Source organism: Vombatus ursinus, unplaced genomic scaffold (genome assembly GCF_900497805.2).
Source record: "Vombatus ursinus unplaced genomic scaffold, bare-nosed wombat genome assembly UNPS02014817.1, whole genome shotgun sequence".
NCBI lineage: Eukaryota > Metazoa > Chordata > Mammalia > Diprotodontia > Vombatidae > Vombatus > Vombatus ursinus.
The window spans coordinates 9,329,752-9,357,092 of record NW_020954595.1 but is presented as its reverse complement, the minus strand read 5'-3'; the positions used below and the strand labels follow the sequence as shown (position 1 = coordinate 9,357,092).

The 27,341-nt window shown below is 44.2% G+C and overlaps 1 protein-coding gene across 3 annotated transcripts in view; it reads left to right on the top strand.

Annotated features, from left to right (window-relative positions):
* Positions 1-27,341, top strand: part of GLI3 (GLI family zinc finger 3) — a 292,643-nt gene that overhangs the window by 93,842 nt on the left and 171,460 nt on the right. For 2 of the 3 annotated variants that reach the window (XM_027835941.1, XM_027835940.1), the window contains exon 3: positions 8,040-8,282. In XM_027835941.1, the coding sequence (XP_027691742.1) occupies positions 8,040-8,282 (243 nt within the window). Of the gene's footprint in view, positions 1-2,288; positions 2,353-8,039; positions 8,283-27,341 lie in introns of those variants that run through there. The other variant, XM_027835942.1, reaches the window with a different exon arrangement.

Below are 27,341 nucleotides of genomic sequence, written 5' to 3'. Positions count from 1 at the left end.
TGAACATCATCCAGCTAGATGAGAAGAATGGGACAATAAAAGCAACAGTGACAATAATGAAAATGTAAATAAACATATAATGGGAAGGGGGAGAGGTATCATGGGGCTTTGGCATTGTCATGAGCACACCAGGCAAATCTAAGCTTGATGTCAGGGAAAAGAAAAAAAAATCAACATCACTTCTTCCTAACAATTAGAGTAATCCAGACATGGAATGGGGTACCTTAGGACCCGGGGGTTCACCCTCCCTGGAGGTCTTCAAGCAGCCAGCAGTGCAATGGATAGAGTTAAATCTGGCCTTAGACACTCACTAGCTTTGTGACCCTGGGCAAGTCACTTCACCTGTTTTTCTCAGTTTCCTCAACTGTAAAATGGAGATAATAACTCTTATCTTGAAGGGTGATTGTGAAGATATCAAATGTTTAACACAGGGCCTGGTACATGGTAGGCTCTTTGTAAATGCTTATTCCCTTCCCCTGTGCCTGGTTTACCATTTTCCCGATGCATTATGAAGGGGATTTCTTTGGAAATGTATTGGACTAGTTGCTCTGAGTTCTGTGAGCTCTGAGATCCCTTCCTGCTTGAAACCTATGATCTTACTTTGTTTTTTGGCATTCTTTCCTGGAGCCTCCTTACTTATATCTAAGCACTGGCGGCTTATATGAAACTGTTAACAGCTATGGTCCACGCCTGAGAAACTGGTCACAAATTTGCACCCAGAGGGTCAGGGGCTGAGGGTGCAATTCCGGTCCAGGGCTGCTGGCATCAGTGTGCTCTCCCAAGGCTTGCTTTCCCCGTGCTTTTAAGGAAGAGAGAGCTTGGCTTGTAGGGTGGCCCCAAAGTGACAAGCAGCCTATGCTCTGAGCAGGCAGGCCCCAGCATTTTAGCGAGTTTGACGCTGCTGCTGCTGCTGAGCGGGTGACATCATTCTGGAGAGCAATTGCATGGTTTCCCCAGCCCAAGTCGTTCTTAAACATGGCCTTGTTGTTTCTTTATTACAGGTTTCTTTCTATAAGGAATCTGAGCATTTAAGCATGCAGGGGGGGAAAAAAAAAGCAAACCCACCACATCCCTCTTGCTCCCATCATTTTGGCCCTCAGTAAGCTAAGAGCTACTTTGCTGGGAAAGACCGATATTGTGACTTGGGTTTTGTAATTTAATGATGGAGAGTTTCCTTAGTAAACCAAATGCCGAGGACGAGAATGCTTATCTTACATCCAGACCTTGCACATAAAAGGCATTTCATGCCATCAATTGTTCACTTAATGAGCAATAGCTAGTGCGGGGCCGGGGAAGGGATTGAGCTGCGCGCACCATTATTGCGAGGAGTATTCCGAAATACCAGAAAGAGGACGTAAGCTCTGATCAGGGAGAGTGTGAGCACAATTACCTTCTTTTCAAATCCTTCTGTGACACTGCAGGAGGAAAAAGGACTTTGAAACTTGAAAGGCGAGAGCTTGCTTTCAACCTCAAAAGCTCGGAGGAAAGGGTTCTGAAATTTGCTCACTATTCCCAATTCACCATTAGCCTGTTTCTTCCTTTAGCCTCAAGGCATTCTCCGCTTTTTGAAAAGATGTTAAGAAATTCAGTCACAATAGAGAGCCGAGTTTTGAACATGTTTCCCTGGGTCCATTGAGGTCTGGGCCTCAGCCTTTGTGCCTCGTGAATTGAGCTGAGCAGCTCTCTCGTTGGGGAAACGTGAATGAGCAGCCAGCCTCTGTGCACTCACCCAGTCTGGCAAAGAAAAGCCCCCCCGCCCCCCCTGCCTTTCTTTCCCCAGTGTGCATTCCTATACAAGTCCGCTGGAGTGTCAGGCCAGGCAGGGAGACAGCGCCATAGAGAGACTGCCTGCTCTTAAGTCAATATAGCCTGCTTGGTTTATATCAACTCTTGTTAAGTTTGTCTTGTAATTGAAACTGCTGTTGACCTTGCTGGGAGACCATTTGTCGTCCCCCCCCCCCCATTTATTTAGCATAAACTAGAATAATAAACCCTCCTTCTCGGGGGCTGATTGTGATAGGGTGACATTAGTTTGATTTAATGATTAGCTGCCTGACCCCGGCTCCTAGAGAGAAGCAGCCTCAATGGGGAGAGTTCACTAGGAAGCCGCACCCAGCCAGAATACTAATGAGCTTGTTAAACTTAGCAGAGCCCCAGCCGCTCTTAATTCCTCTAATGGGAGCCGCGCAGCCTCTCGGAGGGAGACAGAGACACAGGCTGGGGACCTCGAGGAAGGCATTCCTGCAGAGCCAGAGCATCCCAGCCAGGATGAGAGCGAGGGAGTGACCAAGTGAACAGGCAAGCGTACAGACAGAGCAGAGCTAGCCAGCAGGGGCTTGGTGGGACTGAGCTGTAAGTACCGCCGGCTGGCCTGGGGGACTGGGGCTGGGGTGGGGTGGGGGGGTGGTTTGTTCCTCCAAGTTAGGGTCGTGCAGTACAGTCTACGAACCAGGACAGAAAGCAGAAGCTGACAAGGGTATGGGCTGCTCCTGAAACCTGGTCATATCCTTAGGGGGGCCTGTTTGGTCATGGCTTGGGAGGGTTCGGAAATGGGAAGAAAGAAGTCTTTGAAAGTTCTTTAAGGACAAGGACAGTTTCTGCTGTTATCCGGGATGGGCTAGGCTTCCAGAATATACACGTTAAAACTCAATGACTCATCACAGCTTTTTTTTCTATTAAAAAAAAAAACATGCTTTAAAGTTTGAAAGGGACATTTTGTAAGAAAGTCAGCGTCGCCTGCTTTTTGGAATGGTTAGCTAGATGCTGATGTACGGGAGACCAGGGGAGGATTCTCAAATCCAGGCGCTCTGGGGCCATTCTCATGCAGTGGCTGATGAGAGAATTTGGGTTTCCAGGAGGCAGGTATGGAGTTTTTCCAAGGTTTTTCCTTGAAATGTAGATGTCAATGGGCATTTTCTCTTCTGAGTCCGGCCACTGCTAGAACCAGGACAAGGCAGTCCCAGTGGCCGGGCCTTGGCACGGGCTGCCAGGGAAGGGGGCAGTCTGCTTACACTCGGCCACTGGCCTCCCACTTGTTGCCATGGCGGACAGTCTGTTTCTGTCAGTGATTCCGGCTCGCGGTGCCTGTCCGCGCTCAAGCCTTAAACTTTCTGGCACGATTCAGCCGCGCTGAACAAGATGGGCCAGCTTTGGTCTTTTGGCTCGCTGGAGTGGCTGGAGCAGCCTGGAGAGCCGCAGAATTCCGGCGTATGGAGCGGATAGAGAGGGCTTTCAGTCCGCTGACTGATTTGTATTCCAGGGTGCGCGCTGTCGAGTGTTTCCTTCGCGATTCCATCAAAAACGTCTCTGATCCCGGGCAGCGGCAAACCCGCCATGAGGCTCGTCCTCTCCAGTTCGTTTTGTCGTCCCCACATCTGGGGACCTTGCTTGTTCCTGACAGAAGTTTATCGACATAGCACCAGGTTGGAACGATGTTGAACAACCGTCGTGCCTCCGTCGACTTTCCTCTCTGCCGAAACAAATACTTTCTGTATCAAACTCTTCATTTTTATGGTTTCTTTTTTTTTTTTCTTACACTTTGGGTTTCCGTAGAGGAAGAAAGCAGTTTACCTAAAAATGAACTTGGGTTGCTTTCCCCCCAGAAACAATCACGGAAGAGGGGGAGGGGAGAAGGAAGAATGAAAGAAAAGGAAAAAAAAATCCTGCCGCCAACCGAAAACAAAACCCAGAGGTCAGCCTCAAGTGATGAAACTTGATTCCTAATACCCATCTTGAGAGAGGCTGAGTACAGACCTATTGAATTGTCACATAAATATTTACACCTTCGAGGAGCTAAGTTTATGCTTGGACCGCAGTTGGGACATAGGGAAAGTTAATTTTGGAAGCAGGATGAAAATGCTGAAACTCATTTTAAAAACAGAAATAGACAAATGCAGCTTGTCCAAACCTATCCAACCATACTGAAAGGGGCTTCTGGGGCTCAGCAGCCCTAGGCTGCTTCTCGGTCCTTAACTATTTTCTACAGAAATACACTCCCCACCTCTTTCTCAAGAAATTGGTACCTCATTGGGAAAAGTTCACTTGAGGTTGAAGGCTGACATAAAAGTCTTGAGCCAAGAGTAAATGAGTGGAAAATATGACTTTGGCTGTGTCCCTATTATATAAGAATTTTTATAAAACCTAATATAAGTTTTAGTGTTAGGCACCCTTTCACTTTTACATAACTGCAAACCCCCTGCCTCTACAGCTTGTTAAGGCCAAATGTAGACTCATGCCTGGAAGCGTTAACCAGAAGAATGGAAAAAGGGGTGTGTGTGTCTTTTTTAAAATAAAAAGTTAATAGAAAGCATTACTTGAACAGCTTTAAAAAATCAATATGCTAAAATGTGTGTGTAGGGGGAGAGTGCTCCCCAATTCCAGGCGTTCTTTCGAGTTCTTTGACAGATTAAACTAGTAATTTATCCCTTAATTATCGGGTTTGGAGGAATAGAGATCTGCCCAAAACAATGAGAAAATAATGTTTCACGATTTGTTTGAAGGAGTCAGCAAATCTGCAGCCTCAGATCCAAGCTCAGGCCATTCTGCATTCAAGGGCTGCTGCCCATTTGCCAAGTTGGGGGGAGGACCCTACAAACTTATTTTTTATTCTTTCACTCCCTCCTCCTGGGAAGATTGGCAAAGCCTTTGGTTGCCCCTAATAAGCTCCTTCTTCTGGGCTGTGGGAGTTCAGGGCTCTCAAATGCAACCCAAACTTTCAGGAATGGTGTGTAGGGGTGTATGGTAGGGTTGGGCTGCAGGGGTTTATACCTGAAGCTCCTTTTGTGTGTGCCCACAAGTCCCCTAAGACCATGAAAACATTTTGGTTATGGGGTTAACCCCGTCCATATGTCAATTATTAGCATTCTTCCCCACTTGAGATGGCTTGTGTTAGTGATGACATACTTTGTAATTTAATGACAACACTGATTAATAATAATGATAATAAAGAATAATAGTAACAGCTTGCATTTCTCTAGCACCAGAAGGCTTACAAAACATTTTTTTGGATATTATGTCATTCTCATGTCACGATAACCCTATGAGGTAAAGACCGAAGTTTTCATTATCCACATTTGACAGATGAAGAAACTGAGGCTGGGAGATATTAACTATCTTGCTCACAGCTAATCAGGCACAGTTATTTGAACTTAAGTTTCCCTGACTCGGAGCCCAGGCTGCTGTGCTCATGTATTGGCTATCCCAGTAGAGAAGGGAAAGGAATATGCATCCATTAAGTACCTACTATGTACCAGGCACTGTACTAAGCTCTTTGTAATTATTTTCTTATTGGATGCATAGAATGTTAGCTCCTTGAGAACAGTCTTTTGCTTTGTTTTTTTGTTTTGTTTTTAGTTCATGGTATCCAGTGTGGTACCTGGAACACTGTAGGCACTTATTATTTGGACCTTGAATTGGTAGCATGGAACTGGAGAAAGAGACAGAGGACTTGGGTTTGAATCCTGACTGCTGTTTCCATGTTGTGCGATCTTGAGGCCTCAGTTTCTTCACCTACAAAATTTCAGGCTTGGATTAGATGACCTTGAATGCCCTTCCACCTCTAAATCTCTGATCCGGTGATACCATGAATCGCTTGGGGCATTTCCTTGGGGTTTACACTTGTATCTGCTATGGCATGCAGTCTCACATTTAGTGAGGAAGCCCCATCCTAACTGATGGGGCTGAGGGAGTACAATGTGTTTAGGCAGGGAGAGTGCACTGACCTCCAGCAGATACATGCCCCTCTGGAGATGCTTGCTGGTTCAATTATTGAACTGAGTGGCGTTTGAGAAGTGCTCATGACCAGCTTCTCTTTCATCTGCACCAAAGCCAGAATTCTGGGATAGGCCCAGATGTTGACTTTTTGATGTGTTGCCCAGACATGTCATAACTGTTTTGTCCCCATTACAGTTACATGGTGAATCAGGATCCATTGGCTAATTAGTGCCAGGATATATCGTCCGGTGAGGGTGTACCTCTGACAGATGCATTTCTGAGACAAGAGTTGAACTCGGTGCCAGCGCTGGGGGTTTTGACTAAACAGGCAACTGGTTTCACTTTCTAAGTCAGCTCTCTGTATGGTTGTAGCAATGTACCCCAGCCACTTTTGGGTCATGTAGGGACAGGCTTTCCCAAGGTAGTGGCCGTAGTTTCTTGAGGAGGGGTTGGGGAAAGTGAAAGGTCCTTGGCAAAAGGATTTCTGGATCAGAGGCAATTGATGGGTTAAGGTAACTGGAGCATCTGGGACATCTGACAATTTTACACATCTTTTGTTGCATGCCTATAAACTGTAAGCTCTTTGAGGGCAGACACTGGTTTTTGTTTGTGTGTGTTTGTCTTTTTATCCCCAGTGCGTAGCACACACTTGTGCATAATGCTGGATTGGACCATAAAGATAGGGGTAGAGGAGCAGTATGCAACTTCCCATAGTGAAATACACACAGTAGGTGCTTCCTAAATACTTTGGGGGGGATTCACATATGAGCCTTATGCTGGGACATGTGTGTAAATCCACATAACTTGCACAAGCCCTTCTGTCTCATGCCACTTTGTTGCTAAAGAAGCTTCAATGCTTTCCTATTATCTCTAAGATAAAATATGGATTCCTTTGCTATTTTAATACCCTATACAATTTGGCCCCCACTCCTCTTTCTAGACAACTCACTTCAGTGGCCCTCGGCACTTGGTGTTTCAGCCAACACGTCCTACGAACTGTTCCTTGTAGAAGACGTTGTACCTCTCACCTCCATGCCTTTCCCCAGATTACTCCTCATCCCTGGCACATTCTCTCTCCTCACCTTTTCCTCTTGGAATCCCCCATTTCCTACAGGGTTAATTTCAAAGGCCATTCCCCATGTGGAGCCTTTCCTGAACTCCCATACCCACCTCATTTGGATGTGCTCTCCCTCCAGAATTACCTTGATTTCACTTTGTATGTGAGCTGCATTTACTTTTCAATGTCACCTGTTATTTTCCCTTAGTGGGAAATAAGTTCTTCAGGGGTAGGGGCTATTTCCTTTTTGGCTTTGTATGTCTAGCCTAAAGCCTAGAATGGTTCTTGGTCATTAGGGTCCTGTCATAAAGCTGTGTTGGATTGCATTGGCTTTTCATGGTTGTAGAAGGGACAGGAATGCAGTTTAGTGCTGGGAGGGCACACCAAAGGTGCTGCATCAATGTTGCTTAGAGTTGAATGGGAACTATCTCCATGCCACTCTCCCTGAACATTCAGCCTTTTTGTCCTATTTTTTTTTTTTTATGGACATTCCAAGCAGCATTAGTTATTTCCTTTGCCACGACTGTGCCTGTGTGCTCAGAGCTCCTGCTGGGGGCATTTTGCTTCCTGATTTCCTCTACTGCTTGCCCTGCTGGCATGACTTTTTCCAAGTGAGTGCTGACCACTTTGAAAAATTAATTTTTATTGATTACCTTTGTTTTTGTATCACCTCCAACATGTCTGTCCCTTTTAAATATCTATCCCTTATGTTAAAGAAGAAAAAAGAGAGAAAAGTTCAGCACACCTGGCCAATGTATTGATAAAGTATATGCTGACTTTTCTGAAATGTGAAACATCCTCATTCTGGAAAGACCAGGTGACAGCCACGTTTGACCAGAGTTGGTTTGGTATTACTCTTGAGTTTCATTTCCCTTACTTGGCTGGCTGTGGACATTTGGATCTTGGAGATATAGATATCTTCCCTGGGGATTTAGTTTAGTGGTCCAAATTTTTATTGAGGTCCCCCAAGTCATGGGACATACAATATGTTTAAACTGGCTGTTTATGGCTTACTAATATCCCTGATAATTCAGTAGTAAATGGAAAACCTGCAGGACAGCATCTAAATTCTCTCTCCCTTCTGTTCTTCCTGCTGACTTTGTGCTCATTCATAATCACAGAGACACACCTGCACCCCTTCCCTTGAAACTCCCTATCCTATCCAAAGTTGAACAAAGACAAGATGTTAGGGCAGGGTCTTGGTTAATATCTGAGAACAATGGAACTGAAAGTGGACTGATAGAGACTTGCATTTTTCTTCCCTCCACAGAGGATGAAAGTCCTGCACAGACCTATTCCCGAGAGAGGAGAAACGCAGTGGCCATGCAGCCTCAAAGCGGGCAAGGACTGGGTAAGATCAGTGAGGAGCCTTCCACGTCCAGTGAGGAGAGGGCCTCACTAATAAAGAAGGAGATCCATGGATCCATGCCTCACCTAGCAGAGCCCTCCGTGCCATACCGAGGGACAGTGTTTACCATGGACCCCAGGAATGGCTACATGGAGCCCCATTACCGTAAGTCACAGATTCCCATCCCCAGCAAAAAGTGCAGGGGGGTGATGGCCAGACAGAATTGTGTGGGGCTGTTGGTGTCACGTGCAGGATTAAACCTTTGGGTGGCATTGATCTTGAAACATTTCCCAACTCGTTTTGGCTTCTCCTCCCCTTTCCTACTTTCTCCTCCCCTCACTTTTTTTTTTTAAAGGGAAGCATCTCCTTAAGTCTCCAAAGCACTTGGGGCCACATTGCTTTCAGGCTTCAAGAGTTCAGGTTCATCTGTGGTTAATTCAAAGACCTTCCTGTAACTCTGATCAGAATGGCTGTACCTGTAGGGGAGTTCTGCATGTGGAAGAGATGTGTGTGTGTGTGTGTGTGTGTGTGTGTGTGTGTGTGTGTGTGTAGGGGTGGGGGACATCATTAAACCACAGAAGATTTGAGAAAAAAAGCACTCCCATTGATAACTGGAAACTTACCTAATGTGGGGACATTTCTTTTTCATCTTAGGCTACTGTCAGAATGGAGACTTGCTTTAAACTTTTCGAGATTCTTTTCAGATATTAATAAAGAGTAAAAATTTCACTACAACCTGAATGCAGATGGATAATTATTTTCTCTCAGGGCAAAATGCAATGACTAAGAATTTGGTTTGCATTTGTGTTTGTGTGTGTGTGTGTGTGGTGGGAGGGAGAGGGATCTGCTTCTAATTAAAAGGTCTTCATTTGTTGGGGGCTAATGGAGTGCACATTGAGTTGTCAAAGCAGGGGCTTGTATATTGCAGATTTATCGCCAAGCCCGAGATGAAGCTATGCCATTTAACCTCCTTGTTGCCGACTCCCAGATGCGCCGCCGAGACCCGACAAGAAGGCTGGCTTGTGTTTGCCTTCTTTCTCATCATTCAGAAATTTTAGTGTTCTGAGGCAAAAGGTCATTAGCCAGATGACTGATTGGTGAGGACAGCTGATTAGTGCCTGTTTTTTTGCTAAAGAAAGTGCATCGGATAAAAGCTAATTTCATCCCTTCGTTAGCGGACTTGGAACATGCGGGAATGTTCCCTCATCAGGGTGCAGATCAAAGGGTCTGGCAAAACCTAAGCAAGGCTTACCAATTGCTTCTTTCCCCTGACAGAGTAGCATTGTTAATAAAGATGGAAGGTCAATTAATTTCTTTTAGTAGTGGTAGTTTGGGTTAAGGGAAAAAGTTATGCGGATGATCCCAGGCCCTGAATGCTATGTATCTGTTTTTGTCAAAGAACCCTGACTCAGTTGGGCCGGAGAGCTAGGCCAGTGTTATGGAAGGGAAAGAAGTAACTTGCAGCATCTGGCCTTAAAATGTTTGAACAGGGTCATCACCAAGCCCAGTGTCTTCATCTTCATCTTACAGACTGGGAAGGTGAGCCCTAGAGAAGGCAAAGGCCTTTCCCAAGGTTTCAGGCAGAAAGTTTGTGCTGGAGCTGGTATAAGGGCTGAGGTCTCAGACTCCTCCTGGCCCAAAGTGTGCTCTGCTGCAATGTGACGGCTTTCAGCTGAGCCCTGCCCAGATCTCCTGACCACACTGTGTCCAGAAGAGCTCCCACTGTGGCAAGAGAGATTCAGAACTGGGGGCACCTGAGAGGCCATCTAGTCAAAACCCCTCATTTTATAGGAATAACTATGCAAAAGAGTTCGCAGATCTCCTGGACCCCTCATTTATTTTATTATGTACAATAAAATATGTATACCCCTCATTATAGAGGGGTACACTGAGCCTCAGAGTTCAGTGGCTTCAGATCATGGGATCATCGAGGTTTTTGAGTTAAGATATAGTAGGGTGTCTACCATGATTCATAATGAATTTGATACTGATGGTCAAGAGTAGTGTTAAAAGTGAATCTGTAATGGCTTGGGGCCCTACAAGAATTTTCACGAGTTTATTGGATGATAGGATTACAGCTATACACCTTGGAGGGATTCCTTCCATCTGCCTCCTGTCCTGGATGAGGGACCTGAAACTAAGCATCTTGGCCAGAGTTACTAACTAGTAAGTAAAGATATGGGGATGGAAGTGAAAAGAATAAGGCCAAACAAAAGTCAGGCATGCCTTCGGTGCCGCTAAGGGAGCCTTGATGCAACCCTTGAACCTCTGAGAGCTTGCACCTGTCCCCTGCCATGATGAGGCATCAGAGGAAGACTGGAGTGCAGGCAAAAAGAGAAGATATATTCTTTAAAATAAAAAAAGAAAGATAAAGAAAGAAATCCCAGACGCACTTCTGTTTTCAAAAAGTTTCTCTTCACTTGCAGTATGAGTCTGCTGGAGCACAAATACATAGAATTACAGAGTTATAGGAGCCCTTGATGAGTATAGTTCATTCCTGCACCTTTCTGCAGGACCCTCATTAAATAATGCCATGAATAAAAATCCCTGCTTAGATTGGAATGATTTCTAGAGAAGGAAATTGTGTAGCAGCAAATTTGATTAAGCACCTACTGTGTGTAAAGTGCTGGGAATAACCAGACAAAACGAAAAACAGTCCCCCGTCCGTAAGGAGTTGATCTCCTACTCGGGTGAGAGGGTAGTCAGTGGGTGACTGGAGGTGAGAATATATGAAGAGCTAAGAAGATTCTTAATGGCTTGTGGAGGGAGGGAGCATGGAAAGAATTCTAGTTCCGAGCAACATTGATTTCTAGGGAGTTCTTCCTTCTACCTGAACAAAATCCATCATGCTTCAGTTTTTTCCTTTGTTGACCTCTGTGATATGTAGCTGGGTGGGCAGCCTGTGGGGTTAGTGTATCCCCTTGGACGATACCTTGAACAGACACAATCAATGGACAGTGAGCCAGCCCCAGAATCCCACAGGAGGAAGAGCATGCTGGCTCCCACTGGAAGAATTGAGAGAGGCTTTTCCTGATCCCAAGCTGCTACTTGGTTCCAAAACCATTGTTTTTCATACTAGTATCCTCCCAGTGCCACATGGCTGTAAATTATGGGTCACCCTGCATCTCTCAGGAGATGCATAGTACCAGGTGACCCAAAATTATGGAAATCCACATGACTCTTCTAAATAGACTGGAGCACAGTCATAGTGTTGGCTGCTGGGGGAGAAGTGGCATTATAGACATTCTTGAGAACAAGGAAAAGGAAGAGGGCTAGTTATGTAGTCAGCATCACAAGGGCAGGGGAAGAGCCCAGCTGGACTATTGCAATAGCTGCTGGTGGGTCTGCCTGCCTTCAGTCTTTCCTTACTCCAACCCAGCCTCCATTCAGCCACCAAAGTGATTTTTTTTTTCTAAAGCTGAGGTCCAATCTGTTCCCCTTTCCCACTCAAACTTCGGTGGCATCCTGTCATCTCTGAGATCAAATACAAAATCCTCTGCTTGGCCTTCAAAGCCCTTCATAACTCAGCCCCTTCTACCTTTCCAGTTCACTTTACTCTCCATCACATAGTTTTCTATCCTGTGACACTGGCTTCCTGTCTGTTCCGTGAACATGACCCTTCGTCTCCTCACTCCGAGCATTTTCTCGGGCTGTTCCCATGGCTAGAATGCTCTCCCTGTTCATCTCTGCCTATTGGCTTCTTTTAAGTCCCAAATAAAATTCACTTTCTACAGGAAGTCATTCACAAACTCTTAATTCTAATGCCTTTCTTTAGTAAATGATGTCCTAGGTAGCCTGTATGTAGCTTGTTTGCAAATATTTGTTTCCTTGTCATCTCCCCAATTATATTGTAAGCTCCTTGAGGGCAAGGATTGTGTTTTGCCTCTTTTTGTATCCTCAGCACTTAGCACAGTGCCTGGCACGTAGTAGGCACTTAATAAATGTTTTTGATGAATCGTATCCATGGAATCTACAGATTCCAAGATCTGTGGATCTTAAAATAATAAAAGGGCAGTTACTAATGTGTTGGTTGGATCCTCTTTGATTGGTTTATGAGGAAACATGGGCCAGAACTGCCCAGGATGAGAAGATGTGGATGGGTTGAGGTCTGTTCTGTTAGAAGGAATAACTATGCAAAAGAGTTCACAGATCTCCTGGAAGTATCCGGGTCACCCAATCACATGCAGCTCTATTCATCTTTCCTCTGAAATTGAGCACAGCTGGTCATCATACTTCATAGGAATGTTCCTTGCAGTTCAAAAGTTTTATTAAGTTTCTCTTGGATAACTGGCTATGGTTCATCCCTGTTCTCACAGGCACTAGTTTGTCCTCAAGGCCTGGTTCTTGAAATTCTTACCAATTTTCTACATGGCTTTTTGTTGGTGGTCAATTGGCCATATTCTTAAATAGGTATAGGGGCTATTCTTTCCCATAGCAGGAATGCATTGTGAGCGGTGTTTATCTGTAAGTAATGGGCCACTGTTGGAATTGTGGAATTAATGTTCCACTTTAAGGAATTGGAAGTGAAAATCTCAAGGACCATGGAGAGGTGTTTGATGAGTGAGCAGGATGAAGTACACAGCTAAGGAAGAACACTGGAGCAGAATTGAATTGCAATGCACAGTGTTATCAGGGAAATATATGAATGGATAAGTCCATAGTCAGCAAATATGTATTAAGTCCCTTCTGTGCGCCAGGCACCACACTTAGTGCTGGAGACACAAGGACTAAAGTTGCCCTCAAATAACTTACATTCTGTTGGGGAGCAGTAGGTAGTTATATACATATGTAAACTATGCAAAATAAATACAATGTACTTATGGGGGCATCGGTTTCTCTGAGGGATTAGAGAAGGTTTAATGTAGAAGGCAGGATTGGAGGGGAGTTTTGAAGGATGGTGAGAGGAAGTTGGACTGATGCCTTGGTGAAAGTGAGAGGACCAAGCCTTACTGTGCACAGTGATCTCCTGGTTCTTCTCCCCTCCTCTATAAAAGCTCTTCCTTGCATATTTCTTTTATGTGGGAATTTTTTTCCCCATTCTAACTCTCCCTTATCCCTTCTCCAGTACATTTCTCTTTCTCACTTTTTCATTTTATTTGGAGATCATTCCAATATAATCAACTCACATTCATGCCCTCTGTCTATGTAAACTCCTTTTAACTGCTCTAATGATGACAGAGTTCTTAGGAATTATATGAATCACCTTCCCATATAGGAATGTAAACAGTTTAGCTTTATTTAGTCTCATGATTTCTCTTTCATGTTTACCTTTCTATGCTTCTCTTGAGTCTTGTGTTTGAATGTCAAATTTTTTATTCGGTTCTGATCTTATCAGAAATGCTTGAAACTTCTCTATTTCATTAAATATCCATTGTTTCCTCTAGAAGATTGTACCCAGTTTTGCTGGGTAGGTTATTCTTAGTTTTAATTCTAGCTCCTTTGTCTTCCAGAATATCATATTCCAAGCCCTCTGCTCCTTTAATGTGGAAGCTGCTAAATCTTGTGTGATTCTGACTGTGGCTCCACAATATTTGAATTACTTCTACCTTGCTGCTTGCAATATTTTCTTCTTGACCTGGGAGCTCTGGAATTTGGCTATAATATTTCTGGGAGTTTTAATTTTGGGACCTCTTTTAGAAAATGATCAGATGATTCTTTCAATTTCTATTTTATCCTCTGGATCTAAGATACTGGGGCAATTTTCCTTTACAATTTCATGAAATATGATGTCTAGGCTCTTTTGTTAATCATGGCTTTCTGGTAGTCCAATCTTTCTTAAATTATCTCTCCTTGACCTATTTTCCAGGTCAGTTGTTTTTCTAATGAGATATTTTACATTTTTTTTCTATTTTTTTTTTCATTCTTTTGACTTTGTTTTGTTGTTTTTTGATGTCTTATAGAATCATTTGCTTCCAGTTGTCCAATTCTAATTGTTAAAGAATGATTTTCTTAATTGAACTTTTGTACCTCTTTTCCATTTGGCCAGCTCTGCTTTTTAAGGGGTTCTTTTCTTGAGTGGACTTTTGTGGCTCTTTTACCATTAGGTCAATCCTTTTTTTAAAGGTACTATTTTCTTCAGTTTGTTCTTATACTGCTTTTGCTAATCTGTTAATTCTCTTTTCATAATTTTCTTGCATCACTTTCATTTCTTTTCCCATTTTGACTCTACAAATGCTATCTTTTTCTTCAACTCTTTCAGGAATTCTTATTGGGCCTAGGTCCAATTAGCATCTTCCTTTGAGGCTTTAGTTGCAGCATTATTGTCTTCCTCTGACATTATGTCTTGGTCTTCCCTGCCACCGTACTAGCCTTTTATGGTCAAGTTCTTTTTTTTTTGTGGTTAGCTCATTTTTTCTAGCCTATTTCTTGACTTTGAACTTTATATTGAGGTTGGACTCTGGTCACCTAGGGGAGCCGAGGCATTGTCCCAAGCTTCAGGCTTTTTGTGTTGCTATTTTTAGAGCCAGTTCTAGGTGTCTGCAAGTTTTTGGTCCAAGATGGTGTGATCCAGGGAGAGATGTGGTCACTGCTGCACTGGTCCATGCTCTGGTTTTTACCCAGAAAGGGTCCCTCCTCAGCAGTGAACTGAGACCAGGCCCCTTGTGCCCTTATGACCAACCACAAATACTCTTCTCTTCCCTGGATGTGCAACCCAGAACTTCTGTGAGCAATAGAATTGCCAATCAGCACCAGCTTCACCCAGTGCCAGCAGAGGGTCCATTGGAATGTCTTTCTAATCAGTTGTCTGACTCCCCTTATCACCTCTGTTCTGAGAGCTCCTGAAGTTGCTGCTCCAAGACCCTTCATTGGTGTTGGTGCTGTACTCTGGGCTCACACCCAATCCAGTGACAGACCTCTCCTGCTGACCAGCAGACCTAAAGACCTAAATTGTCTTAGGCCAGAACAATGTCTCATCCTGACCTTTATTTTTGGCTCTACTACTCTAAAATTTGATTTGGGGAGTTGTTTGGAAGAATGTTTGGGGAATGTTTGGAAGGTTGCTCCCTCTAATCTGCCATTTTGTCCCACCTCCTTGGGTTTGCTTTCATCATCCAGTTTTCTGCAGGCTAGCTTGCATCTGTTTGTATTTTTACCACTTGATGATCCATATGGGGACAAGGATATCTTAGAAAATAGAACAAATAAATTGTAAGCTGTAGGAGAGTACTTTTCAGAGATGGACTTGATTGATCTTTTGAACCTTACCCTTTGTCAATAGATCAGGACACTGTCATAGCCACAGTCTGCTTTAACGATGGAGGAGAATTTGACCGAATTTTTCATGATATTCTCATGGACGAGATGGAGAGGCATGGGCTGGACCCAATCATACAGCAAGGAGAATATGAGACTCCTTGACCCTCTGTCTGACACTGGGCTAAGATCTGATGATACAAAGAAAACAGTGTTTGGCCTCAAGGAGCTTACACGATATTATGGGGAATGATAAAATACAACACATTTAAATAAAGACTATATACAGCATAATTTCCAACAGGAGGGAACTAGGACTAGGGGATCAAGATAGCCATCCTGTAGCAGGTGACACAAACCAAACTTGAAAAAAATTTAGGGATTCTATGAAGTGGAGATGAGAAACGAGTGTGTACAGGTTATAGAAAGTCCTAGAAATTAGAGGTGACTGTTGTGTGTGGAGACCACCATGCAGGCTGGTTTGGCTGGCAGAGGGCACAGTATGTGAAGGACAGTAATGTGTAACATGACTGGAAAGGAAACCTGGAGCCAGCTCCCAAAGGACTGTAAAAATCGAACAGAAGGATTTATATCTCATACTAGAGAAAAAGGAAGCCTTTGGAACTTTTTGAGCAAGAAAGTAGCATGCTCATCCCAGGCACCCCTTAGCCCCATTCTTAGGAATGATTTTATTGGTGATGAAACTGTATACATACAGATGTATGTGAGGATCAGATGATACAATATTTGTAAAATATTTAACCTAGTGCCTGGCACAGAGTAAACATTATGTAGATTATAGTTATTGATATACACTCATACCTCACACACTTTTTCAAAGATATGTATCATATATATGAATTGCATGGTTATCTAATTTTAGGTTGCCACATTGGATGATAGATTACCCAAGTACTTTCATTTCTCTGTCTCTGTCTCTGTCTCTCTCTCTCTCTGTCTCTGTCTCCTACTCTCTCTCTGTCACTCTGTGTGTCTCTGTGTGTGTATGTGTCTTTCTCTCTCTCTCTATCTAATATACCCACATGTGTGTATGAAAGATCCCCTTAATTTGTATATAAATTACTCTTGCAGTGATTTTACAGAGATGAGAAAGTAGGCACATGTGGATAGGTAGTTATTAATGTTCCCTTGATTACCTTTTTCTACAGTAATATTGTGATTTTCCTTAATCCTTTTTGATCTTGCCCTCTTTCAGTTATTTTGAGACTTGATCCCTCAGAATTACACTGCATGTAACCTAGATGTTCTTTGTGTATGCTTGGTCTCATTTAGGGGCCCCCTAGATTTTCCTTAGTCCCAAATATCTACTGTTTCACAAAAACACATGCTTCTTGTGAAGCTAGAGTCCAAATGTGGTGGCTCAATTGTCATTGATAGAGAAGATCTTTTATTAAATAAATGTTCACAGATCTTTGCCTTTTTTAATCTATTTTTTCCTCTTTCAGTTGTTAAAACATATGTGCTATGATTTGACTTTATTAGGTCTCTTGCCAATATTTCTGTAAACCTTCTTTTATTGCTTCTTGTTTACTGTGCCAATATTGATAAGAATCATCTGTCATCCATCTCTGCGAGATTTTTCAAACACGATTGGATTCTAACCTGCCGTTGCTCCTGGGCCTCTTTGCTCTCTGTTGGGATAGGTAGGTGATCAGGTTGTACTGGTTTTGTCAGTTTCTGAGCTCTTTGGCCTTCTTGCTGTGGTGATTGATTTGCATTAGGTAAACATGCTTTGAAAATGGTGATAAACCATGCTGATGCATGTGATCTTATTCCTTTTCCAATTATAATTGCACAATATATCTTCTCATCTCCATTATTCCTTTTAATTTGGTGTTGATTTATTTCATTATAAGGAGAAACTTTCTAAGAAGATCTATTCAAAAGTAGGAGGGATTGCTTGGAAAGGAGGTGAGTTCCCCATCATTGTAGGCTTTTAGGCAGGGGCTAACTAATTAGTTGGGTATGTTTTGGATTGGGTCTTGCTTCCATGTGGCCTTTCTTATATGGCCTGCAACATCCCTTGTAAACCCGAGTCTGATTCTTGATGAGCTCATCTTTATGGGTTGAATCTTGGCCTTCCTCCTGAGCTCAAAGGAATATTTGAAGTGATTTAAAAACTCTTGAATGAGTTTATGGGTCTTTCTTTGATACCTTCCATGGAAAATGTGCATAGATACCACAGTTTATCCCTGGAAAATTCTTGACTAAATACACATTTGCAACACAAGGGGCACTCTCTACTCATGTTTTGTTACAGCAAATGCTCGAAGAGTCAATAGATGTAACTATGCCTGCTGGAAACCTTTTATACTTTGATTCCTCACTCTAAGTCCTTCAGACATTGGTAGAATAATAGGCAATGTTCCTTTGTGCCCAGGATTGATGTAATGTTCAAATGAAAATGAGAGAAAGGTAGGGGTTGTCTCCATCCGAACAGTAATGAATCCAGACTGGCCATGGAGTTCACTAGAGATGCATCACTTTTGAGGAGTCAGATAAACTTCTTGAATTTCTAAGATAACAATTCTGTTCCCGTGAATGTGAAGTTTGTTCCATGGAGCTTTTGGTCCCATCAGCCCATTTCATCCTGCTAGTACTTAAGAGGCATAGAGTACTAACCAGACTGTGGGTCCATTTGCTTTAGTATCTTGCCAGCTGTGCCTGGCTCCTCAAATCCAGCAGAGTGCATCTGTGAACACACTCAGTAATGCCTTCATTTCTCTGTGGTTGGAAAATGCAGACTTTTCAAGATGCCTAATTTGTGTTTCTATATATACTTGCTCTGGGTTTCAAAAGTGTGGGAAGACTTCCTGTGACACAGGAAAGGGAACACACACACACACACACACACACATATATGCATGTATGTATATACCTCAGAAGGACGTCTGTATGTTTTAATTGTTGGAGGAAAAAAAATTGTCTTATTGTGGACAAAATCCTAGATCTTTGCAAGTTGCTGTTACTAGGGCAGGAACCAAACTCTTTGCAGTTTTGTGTAACAGAGAGGGAAGGGAAGGGAAAAGAAAGGGAATGGAAGGGAAGGGAAAGGGGTAGGGGAAGGGGAAGGGGAAAGAAAGGAAAATAAAAGCAGATTCAAAGGCAGCATACTTTAAACACTCACAACATATGTTCAGCATAAAAACATCATGGCTCTTGGGGGTGATGGTGGTGGAAAGGATGAACATTCCCTTGCTGAGAGTAGCTGGGGATAGGTACATGCCAGGAAGCTCTGGTCCTGGATTTTATTTTTTAGCAAATTTCTTCCAAAAACTCTGCCCCATTGCCATCTTCTCTAGGAAGTCTTTCATCAACCTCCCTTTGATTGTGTACTCATCACCCCAAATTTGTCTGATATTTATCTTTGCTATTTTTGCCTATAAATATAGAATTATTTGCCTAAACTTACCTATATATGCTTATATCCGTGTTGTGTTCCCCAGTGGAATGTAAATTCATTGAGGCCAGAGGCTGTTCCACTTTTATCCTCAAATCCCTGATGCCTAGCACATAGTAGGTGCTTAATAAATGGTTTTTGATTGGTTATTTCTTTAGAAAGGACTTCCCTAACACTTACCCTGAGACATAGGGCATCTTTTTTCTTCTTTTTCTGATGTGGATGCAGAGGCTTAGAAAAGCTAAGAGTCTTAGCCAAAGTCCCACAACCTTGAAGTACTGCAGCTTGAACTTGACCCTCAGCTACTGGCTTCTCATCCAACATTCTTCCCGTCATGTTGTATAGACGCCACAAACAGGGTACTCCCTTCACTGGTCATCATCTCTTAGATCCCTGACACTTCAGGGTTGGGCTGGAGCACTTGAGGGGACTTAGTATTGGGACCTCATTTATTCTGCTGTCTCCAACACTCATTCAATGTGGGACCCTGGAAGGATCACCTAAACTCACAGAGCCTTGGTTTCCTTCTCTGAAAACATGGGGATGATGACGGCCCTTGAACGAGATATTCTCAATAAAGACTGGGTAGCTTTGGCCTGCTAAAAGGACTCTGATGAGCTCTGATGCTGGGATGAGCTCTCTCTTATCATTCTTTCTGGTAGTGCTCAGAGAGAGTTGACTCCAGGAAGTTGTTATGCTTCTCTTAATCTTTTCCATCTAGCATTTTGTGAACCATGATGAAGGTTGGATTTATTGTTATTTATGATCACTGTTATCATCACCTCATCACTGTCATACTCTCTGACCATAATCCTTGTCTTCGTCGTTTAGGAAATGAAATGACGAAAACTCATTTTAGGCAATGATCGTCCGTTTGCTTTCTACCACCCCACCTCCCACCCCCTAGTCTGAGATTTTATGCTGCTATTAATCTGGTGCCATTCAGCAAATATTTAACAAGTGCCTACTCTTTGCAGAGCATTCTGTTTGGTGTCTAGCATACAAAAACAATAGGAAAATAACATCTACCTTCAAGGCTGCAGTCTTCAGGGTTCCATCATCCTAGTTTCATAAAAGAGGCCCATTGAAGCTGGAAGATACCATCCGGTTAAACTCACATTACGTTAGTGGAAACTGAGGCTCAAAGAGTTGAAACAATTTGTCCCAGCTCACCCAGGATGTCAATGGCAGAGCTGGGATGAGAAGCCATATGGCCCAGCTCCCAGCTTATGGGCTTTCTCCTGTACCATGGTCCCCTGAAGATCCTCTTTATAAGGCCCTGAGGACAGTGGACAGAACCTTCCCCAACCCCTCTGTCTTCTCTTTTATTGTGAAAATACTTGTTTTCTCAGTGGTTCTAGCAGGGATTTCTGTGTCAGGTCCCTCTGCTCTGTGGTGCCTGCTATCTCCAGGACATCTAACCTTGTAGGAGCACAAGCTTCACCCCTCAGTCCCCACTGTTGTTTGCAGTTGTATTGGGAGGAGCTGGCTGCCCTTCCCCCCATCTCTTCCGCCCCCAGCCTCTCCCAAATTCCTCATGGAAAATATGATTCATTTCCCATGCAAATATGCGGTGATTGAAAACATACCCCTGGTATGCTTCCTCACGCTGCTCAGCTCTGAGGACAGGACTAATAGTGGCTAATTAGCAAAACCTGAAGAATTGGCTTTAAGAAAAGCAAGACTAGGTTTTTAATTGGCTTGCTTTTTCGTTTCTGTGGAAGGGGGCTGTGAAAATGTCTCCTTACTTGCTGGTGCCTAGAGATATGAGGTGTGTGCTTTTTTAATGTGCTTTTTTCCCTACCTGTCTGTCTTTCTGTGGGGTGCTCGTTCCTTCTGACTTCTGAAGCCCCTTAGAATTAAAACAAATCTTTTGAGTGGGGAGAAAAGATGCCTGCTTTGCATATTTAATTTGCGCACCTGTTCTCATCTCTCCGCCTGGTGGAGTGTCATCTTGGAGACTGTTTGCGAGAGATGGGGATGCCCAGGAGGCACAGATGCTGTTTGGTGTGGACCAGTGACAGCTCTGAGGCTCCTCGGCTTCCATTATCTTTGGGACGGCTCACTCTTGGTGGTGCTGTCCCCCTCCCCCACCCCAGCATCTGCAGGTGAACGGTAATCTCCCTGGATTTTGTCCTCGAATGCCATATCAGGGATATCGGGTTCAGTTCTGGGGGACGCACGTTAGGAAAGGCTTTCAGAAGTTGGAAGATTATCCAGGGATGGGCAGCCAGGTTGGCAAATGGCCTTGAGGACTGGGTGGAAGACCCGAGGATGTTTAGTCTGAAGAGGAGAAGGTTTAGGAGGGTCTTGCTAGTGCTATTCTAGTGTGGCAAGAAGAATTAGCTTTCTTCTGTTTGGCCCCGAGGGAAGAGCTAAGAACAAGGCGAGAGATGCCAAGTTAGGCTTCCCGTCAAGACAACCTTCCTAGCATGAGAGCTGTCCCAAGGTAGAGGCGTGGTCTTCACACTGAGACTCTGACTGTGGATGGTTATGGAGTCAGCCAAGTGGCTGTTTGTGCTGCCTCTGGGTGCTCTGCCTCTGCATTTGACATATTAGTATAGGGCCCGGCCACATGGTAAGCGATTCCTAAGTGTTTATTGGCTTAACCTGACAACTTTGCCTATCGGCCTTGCTTTTCTCTAAAGAGGACGTTATGGTGGGTGTACAAACCTCTGCAGGACTGAAAGCTGAGGGCAAGCTGCTGACATCGATTTGCCTTTTATATTTGTGAACATAAATTTGGCCTTTCCTTCCCATCTTTGTCCTTTCTCAGAAATCCACTAGGGAAAAAAAAATGGTGGTGATTTGGTTGTTTCCAAATGAAAGTCATGCTATTGAAATTTGATTATTTGACTCAATATTTATTTGGCAAGTGCTGGCGTGCCAAGTATTGCGATTAGCAGTGAGGGAGAAACAAAGACAAAGGAGGTGGTTGCTTCTGGCCTCAAGACTCTTACAGTCTAGTACCAAGAGTTTCCAACTTGAAATAGACAGCCGTGTTTCAAACTTTCTATAGAACCACCTTCACTCTTCAGGTTGTCCCACCTTTGCTTATGCAGTCACCTACTACATGTGAACTGGAGTGAAGTCCTCCTCTGCTCCCTGGCTGCTGGAAGGCCCTTGGTCCTACAGAGGGCCCTTGGTTGTGATGTGCCCTACCAAGCCCGAGAGGCTCTGAGTACAACAAAGACTTTGGAGAAGCTTTTAGCTCTGCACGTGATGGAATGTCTAGGGCTTCCAGTTCAGAGCCCAGGTGTGTTGTCTGCATTGTTCTTGATGGTGACAAAAATTTGTTATAAAAATCTTTGCATATCTTTGTTCATTTTTCTTCTATTTGTTTTCCCTTTCTTAGACTTTGTTTCCCAGAAACAAAGCCTGTTTTACCTAAAACAGACTGGGGGCTTTCAAAGAGAGGATGGGTGGCCATGTGGCCACGATTTTGTCACGGAATCTTTGCAGTATGAGAAGGAAAGGAGGGAAAACACCAAAAAACCCACCACATTTGTATAGTATCTACTGCGGGGCCAGGCACTGTGCTAAATGCTTTGAAATATGATCTCATTTAATCCTCACAACAACCCTGAGAGGTAGGTGCTATTATTAACTTTTACAGTTGAGGAAATTGAGGTAGATAGAGGTTAAGCCCAGGGTCACACAGGGAGGATTTGAACTCAGGTCTTCCTGACTACAGGGCATGTGCTCTGTGCATTGTGGGGCTACCTAGCTGCCTACTCTGTGCTTGAAGAGGGGACCTTTGAGGTCCCTTCCAGCCATGGAATTTGTGGTGATATTGTTAGACTGAGGGTTTCAATCCCTGTCTGAATCAAGTGGGCCACATTAGCACGAAGGGCCTGCCTTGGGTGTGGTGGTAAATTCTGCCAATGATTTTATTAAGATTCTGCTCCCTGGGAAAAGCTAGGTAGGAGTCCTGAGGCTTCAGGCCAAAGTATCACCATGTTGAGGGCTGGGCTTTACTCAACTTGCCTATTCCTTGGTTAACTATGAGAAAGCAAGTTTGGGGAAACTTTCCTGAGTTTTGGTTTCTGTCTTTCTCTTGATGTGCTCTGTACCTTAGATCTGTTCACCTCTCCCTGTCTCTGTGTCACCCTCTCTCTACCTCTCAGCATCTGTGTGTGTGTGTGTGGGTGGGGGGTCCTACTCGATTCTGCCCCTATAGTTCAGTTTGGAGCAGGGGAATAGGGGGACAGAGAGAAAGAAGAAAACCTCCCTCTCCCCACCCCCAGCAGTTTAGCCTCTTCTGTTAGGGCTGGAAACTTGAGTGATGAAGCTTTTCACACCTGTTCAAATCCAGCTGGTCCCTAAATGAACCCAATTCTTCTTTTCTTTTTCTTGGAATGTGTGGTCTCTTTGCCCTTTGCCCATTTCTAAGAACATTTCCTGTCTTCCAGAGATCTCTAGGAATTGGCCAGTGGGAGGCATGGCCATTCTGGAGTCTTTGGGATGAGTGTTGCGCATCTCAGTGAGCCCCATGGGGTTGGATGAGGTGGTCCCAGTGTTCCAGGCTTTCCTTTCTAGTTTCACTGCCTACCCATCCCAGCTCGAATGGCCCTTCTTACAGATAATTATTCATAGTCAGGCTGTTTGGAATGAGTCCAGGTAGGAGGAGGGAAGGGGTTCAATCACTTACCTACCTTTTCCTAGCTGTCTGATAATTGCTGTCTCTCCAATTTTCTAACTAGAAACAACATTTTCCTGGGCTTCCTTCTTTTTCTTGTATAATTAAAGAATGGTCCTTTGAAGTCTCTTGAAAACAGCATTTCCTTTTCTGCTTGAGTGTTTCTGATCCTGTCCATGGGAATGCCCCCTACTTCTCTAACCCCCCCCCCCAACTGAGCAGACTCTCTGTCCCATTTTCCGCTTAATTCAAGGGCACACAAGCTGGACACCTGGTAACACTATCTTAGGCACTACTAGAGTTTGGGTGCCTAAAGAATGATGTAAAGAGTACCTGAATTTCTGGGACTCATTTTTCTATGAAACATGATTCTCACAATGTGAGGACTGCTTTGCTCTGGGTGACAGAGGCTCTCATAGTTGGGGTTTGCCTTCATAGACAAAACCATGACAGCTCCTGTCCTCAAGGAGGTTACACTCTGCTAGAAAGAAATATATATATATATATAGTAGATATATATATATAGATATATAGATATATAGATATAGTACATATATATATATATATCCAAATGTAAACATACATTTTTAGGGACTGTGGATGAGGGAAACACTAATTTCTGATGGGAATCCAGCATGGCCTCGTATACCAAATTTGTTTTATAATCTGGAAAATCCCCATATAGCAGATCCCCCTGAACATATGAAATCAAAGGTTGACTTCGAAGTTCTCTTGGTGAAAGATCCATATCAAACCTGCCTTGTCCAGGTAAAGAAAAATCTTGTCCCCCTTTTCTTGGTCTGAGAGGAGTAGTTTCAGTCCCCCTAAGGAACTCGTTTTTAGCACCTCATCTTTCTGTAACTCATGGGTGTGAGGGCATGTACTTGTTTATGTTTTTATATTAAGTAGAATAATACATGTTTCCACGTGTTTTGGAACCTGCCTCCCAGGTGAATGTGCTAATGGATGCACTTCAGATTCATTGCCCTAACCTCACTCTCTGGGAGTGTGTTTTATTTAGTTTAGTGTTCAATGAACTGAAGGCTTTTCCTCTGTTACCGAACAGATTTCTGCCCACTAAGTGGATTGTTCTGAATAAAAAAAAAAAATCTCCTGAGTTTTATTTATTGGAGAATGTTCAAATCCCTGAACGTTAGTCAAGCTAGAAGAAATTGTGCAAAGGGACCGTGGAGAGGCAGCAGATGCAGGCCAGAAATAACAAAGTGAAATTCAGCTTGAAAATTCAGTAGCTCATACATCGAGTGAAACCTAAGCCCCATGGCTTTCTTTGGCAAGAGCCCACCTGCAGTGGAGTGGAAGGAAAGCGAGAGGCCTTGGGGGACTCGGGGCTTGGAAGAGAAGGTGCGACAGCACATCATGGCTTGGGGAAGCGATGGGCCTGATCACAGCCCCCTGGGACTCTCTCTGTTGAGAAAATGATGCCTGCCTTCCTAAGAAACCTGATTCCCAGGCGTGATGCAGGTCAGCTTTCCACGAGGGATGAGAAGCAGTATGCTCTGCTTTGGGTTTTGCTTCAGCCCACCCACTTCCCCAGGCTTGCTCCTGATTCCTCCTCTTCTGAAGAGGACATGTCCACCCTGCCAGGCACCCAGGCACCCAGGCACCCAGGCACCAGCACCGCTTCACTCTCCCTCCCCTCGCACCCAGTGCCTTGCCACACTTGTTTCTATCCCACACGTGTTCTCTTCTCTTCAGTCATAGTCGTCGCTGTAATTCAGACCTTCTCCTCTCCTCCGGGCTACTCTTTTAGCCTCTTGACTTTTCTCTCTGCTTCCCTTCTCTCCCTTTTCCGATACGTCCTCGCTCAGCTGCCAGATCAATATCGTGGAACCGACCCAATCGTAAAACCTCGGGCGGCTCCCCGTGGCCTCGCGGACAAAGGGCAGGCTCTTCCGCCTCGCTGCCCAGCCCGCTCCAGCCTGGCTCGGACGGATCTGCCGCCCCACACGTTCCAGATGGTGGCCCTTCGCTCAGTTTTTGTTTTCACCAAAATCGTCTGCTCGACTCTTCTCCCTTTAGGATATTCTCTCTCTTGCCTAGGGGCTTCTGCCTAGGCTGTGTCCTATTCCGGCGATGCTCTTGGGACCGTCTGTGTTGTGCCACCATATGAACAGTGGCAGCAGGAAGGGAATGCATGATGCAGCACATAGGGCAGGGACATCTGTGGGGGGTTTGTGAACAGACATTACGATCTTGGGTCAGCAAGACTTGGGCTCCAATCCTGCCCCAGGTGCTTTCTTCCTGGGTGACCTTGGGTGAGTCCTTTTACTTTGCCTAGCCTCAGTCCCTTCATCTGTCAAATGGGGCCAATAAGACTACCTCAAGTATCTATTTTCCAAGGCTGCTGTAAGGCTTAAATAAGATGAAGCACCGAAAAAATGATGATGATGAGGGGATTGACTGGTCCCTTGTGTGTGTGTGTGTGTGTGTGTGTGTGTGTGTTGGGGAAGTGTTTGTGGCACAAATCTAGGAATACAGGGTATCTATTGGGTTGGTCCGCATGGACATCCATTGTATACCCATATCATTGTTTTTTAAGCGATGCCCTACAATTAATCAATGGGTTTTCATGCATTAACAAAAAGCACATGAGGAGTCCCGTGTTTGGAATGAAAAGAATCCTTACTTTCTGTGTGATCTCAGGTGAGTTACTTTACCTCTGAGGGCCTCAGTTTCCTAGGCTGTTAAACAAATAACTTGGACCAGATGTTTTTTGTGTCCCTTTAGAGCTAGGGGCCTATGACCTCCAATAGCTCCAGCGAGAATCACTTGAAGGTAGGTTGCTCCAAATCTCTAGGTTCCTCTTTGGAGGTAGCAGGAGGCCCTCAGAGATGGACACCCCCTCTTTCAAAAAGGTCAGAATCGACCAACCAAGTCATCGCAGTCCAACCTAGACAAACCAATCAGTAAGAATAATGATACTGTGAAACTTCCCACTTGACAAGACACTGCCCATAATGAACTTATTTCGGAAAAAGTGCATGTTTTTATACCCATTTTATGGATGAAGAAATGGAGGCGCAAGGAGACATTAAATGACTAGCTGAAGGCCACAGAGCTAGTAAACAATGGAGTGAGGGTTAAAATCCAGATATCCTGTAGAACTCTTTTCATTTCATTTCCTGTATTAGCAAGTACCATTCTATCTGTGTGTGTGTATATATTTAAAAATAAAATCAGACTAACCTTTTTCATGAAAAAGCACAATATTGTAAAAAGTAAAACAAAATAAAACAGTTTGTCTAACTAGGCTTGGGGCATGCAGTTAGCGATTCATCCATGCTTGTTTAATTGGATTGAACTGGCTTATTACCTCACCAACGTTGAAGGAGCTGAGAATGTTTGGGCTGGAGAAGAGAAGGCTCAGAGGGGGCAGGATAGTTTGCTTCAAGTTTTTGAAAGCCTCTCAGGTGGATAAAACATTAGATTTCAGAAAGTAGAAGCAGGTGATGGAAACCACAGAAGCAGATTTCGCCTCTGGGCTGGGGTGCTGGTGGAACACAGCCATGTCCTCCAGTGAGGGCCATCCCACAGTGGTCTGGGCTGCCTTGGGGGATGGTGGAGTCCTCTCGGAGAGCACGGGCAGCCACACGTTGGATGAGTGTTGTGGGGACTGGAAGGGTGGCTCAGATGAAAGGGGGTGGGGCCTGAAATGCTCTCCATCTCCGATGTGTCTTCTAGTTCTTTGGTCACTTTAATGACGCTTCAGTAACGTAGAGTACCCTATAATGCCAAGTGACCCAGTGGCAATGGAAAGGGATTGGAGGGCATGATTTATGAGGGAAGAAGAAGAGGACTGAACATGGCCAAAGCAAGGACAAAATTGAGGCAGAGCTCCATGGTTTCATGGATGCCAACTTTCACCAAAGATGGAAAGCAGATCTCAAAGGAGGTTTGGTATAAGGGTGGGAAGGAAGCCCGGGATGAAATCAGGGAACTAAGCTCTAGG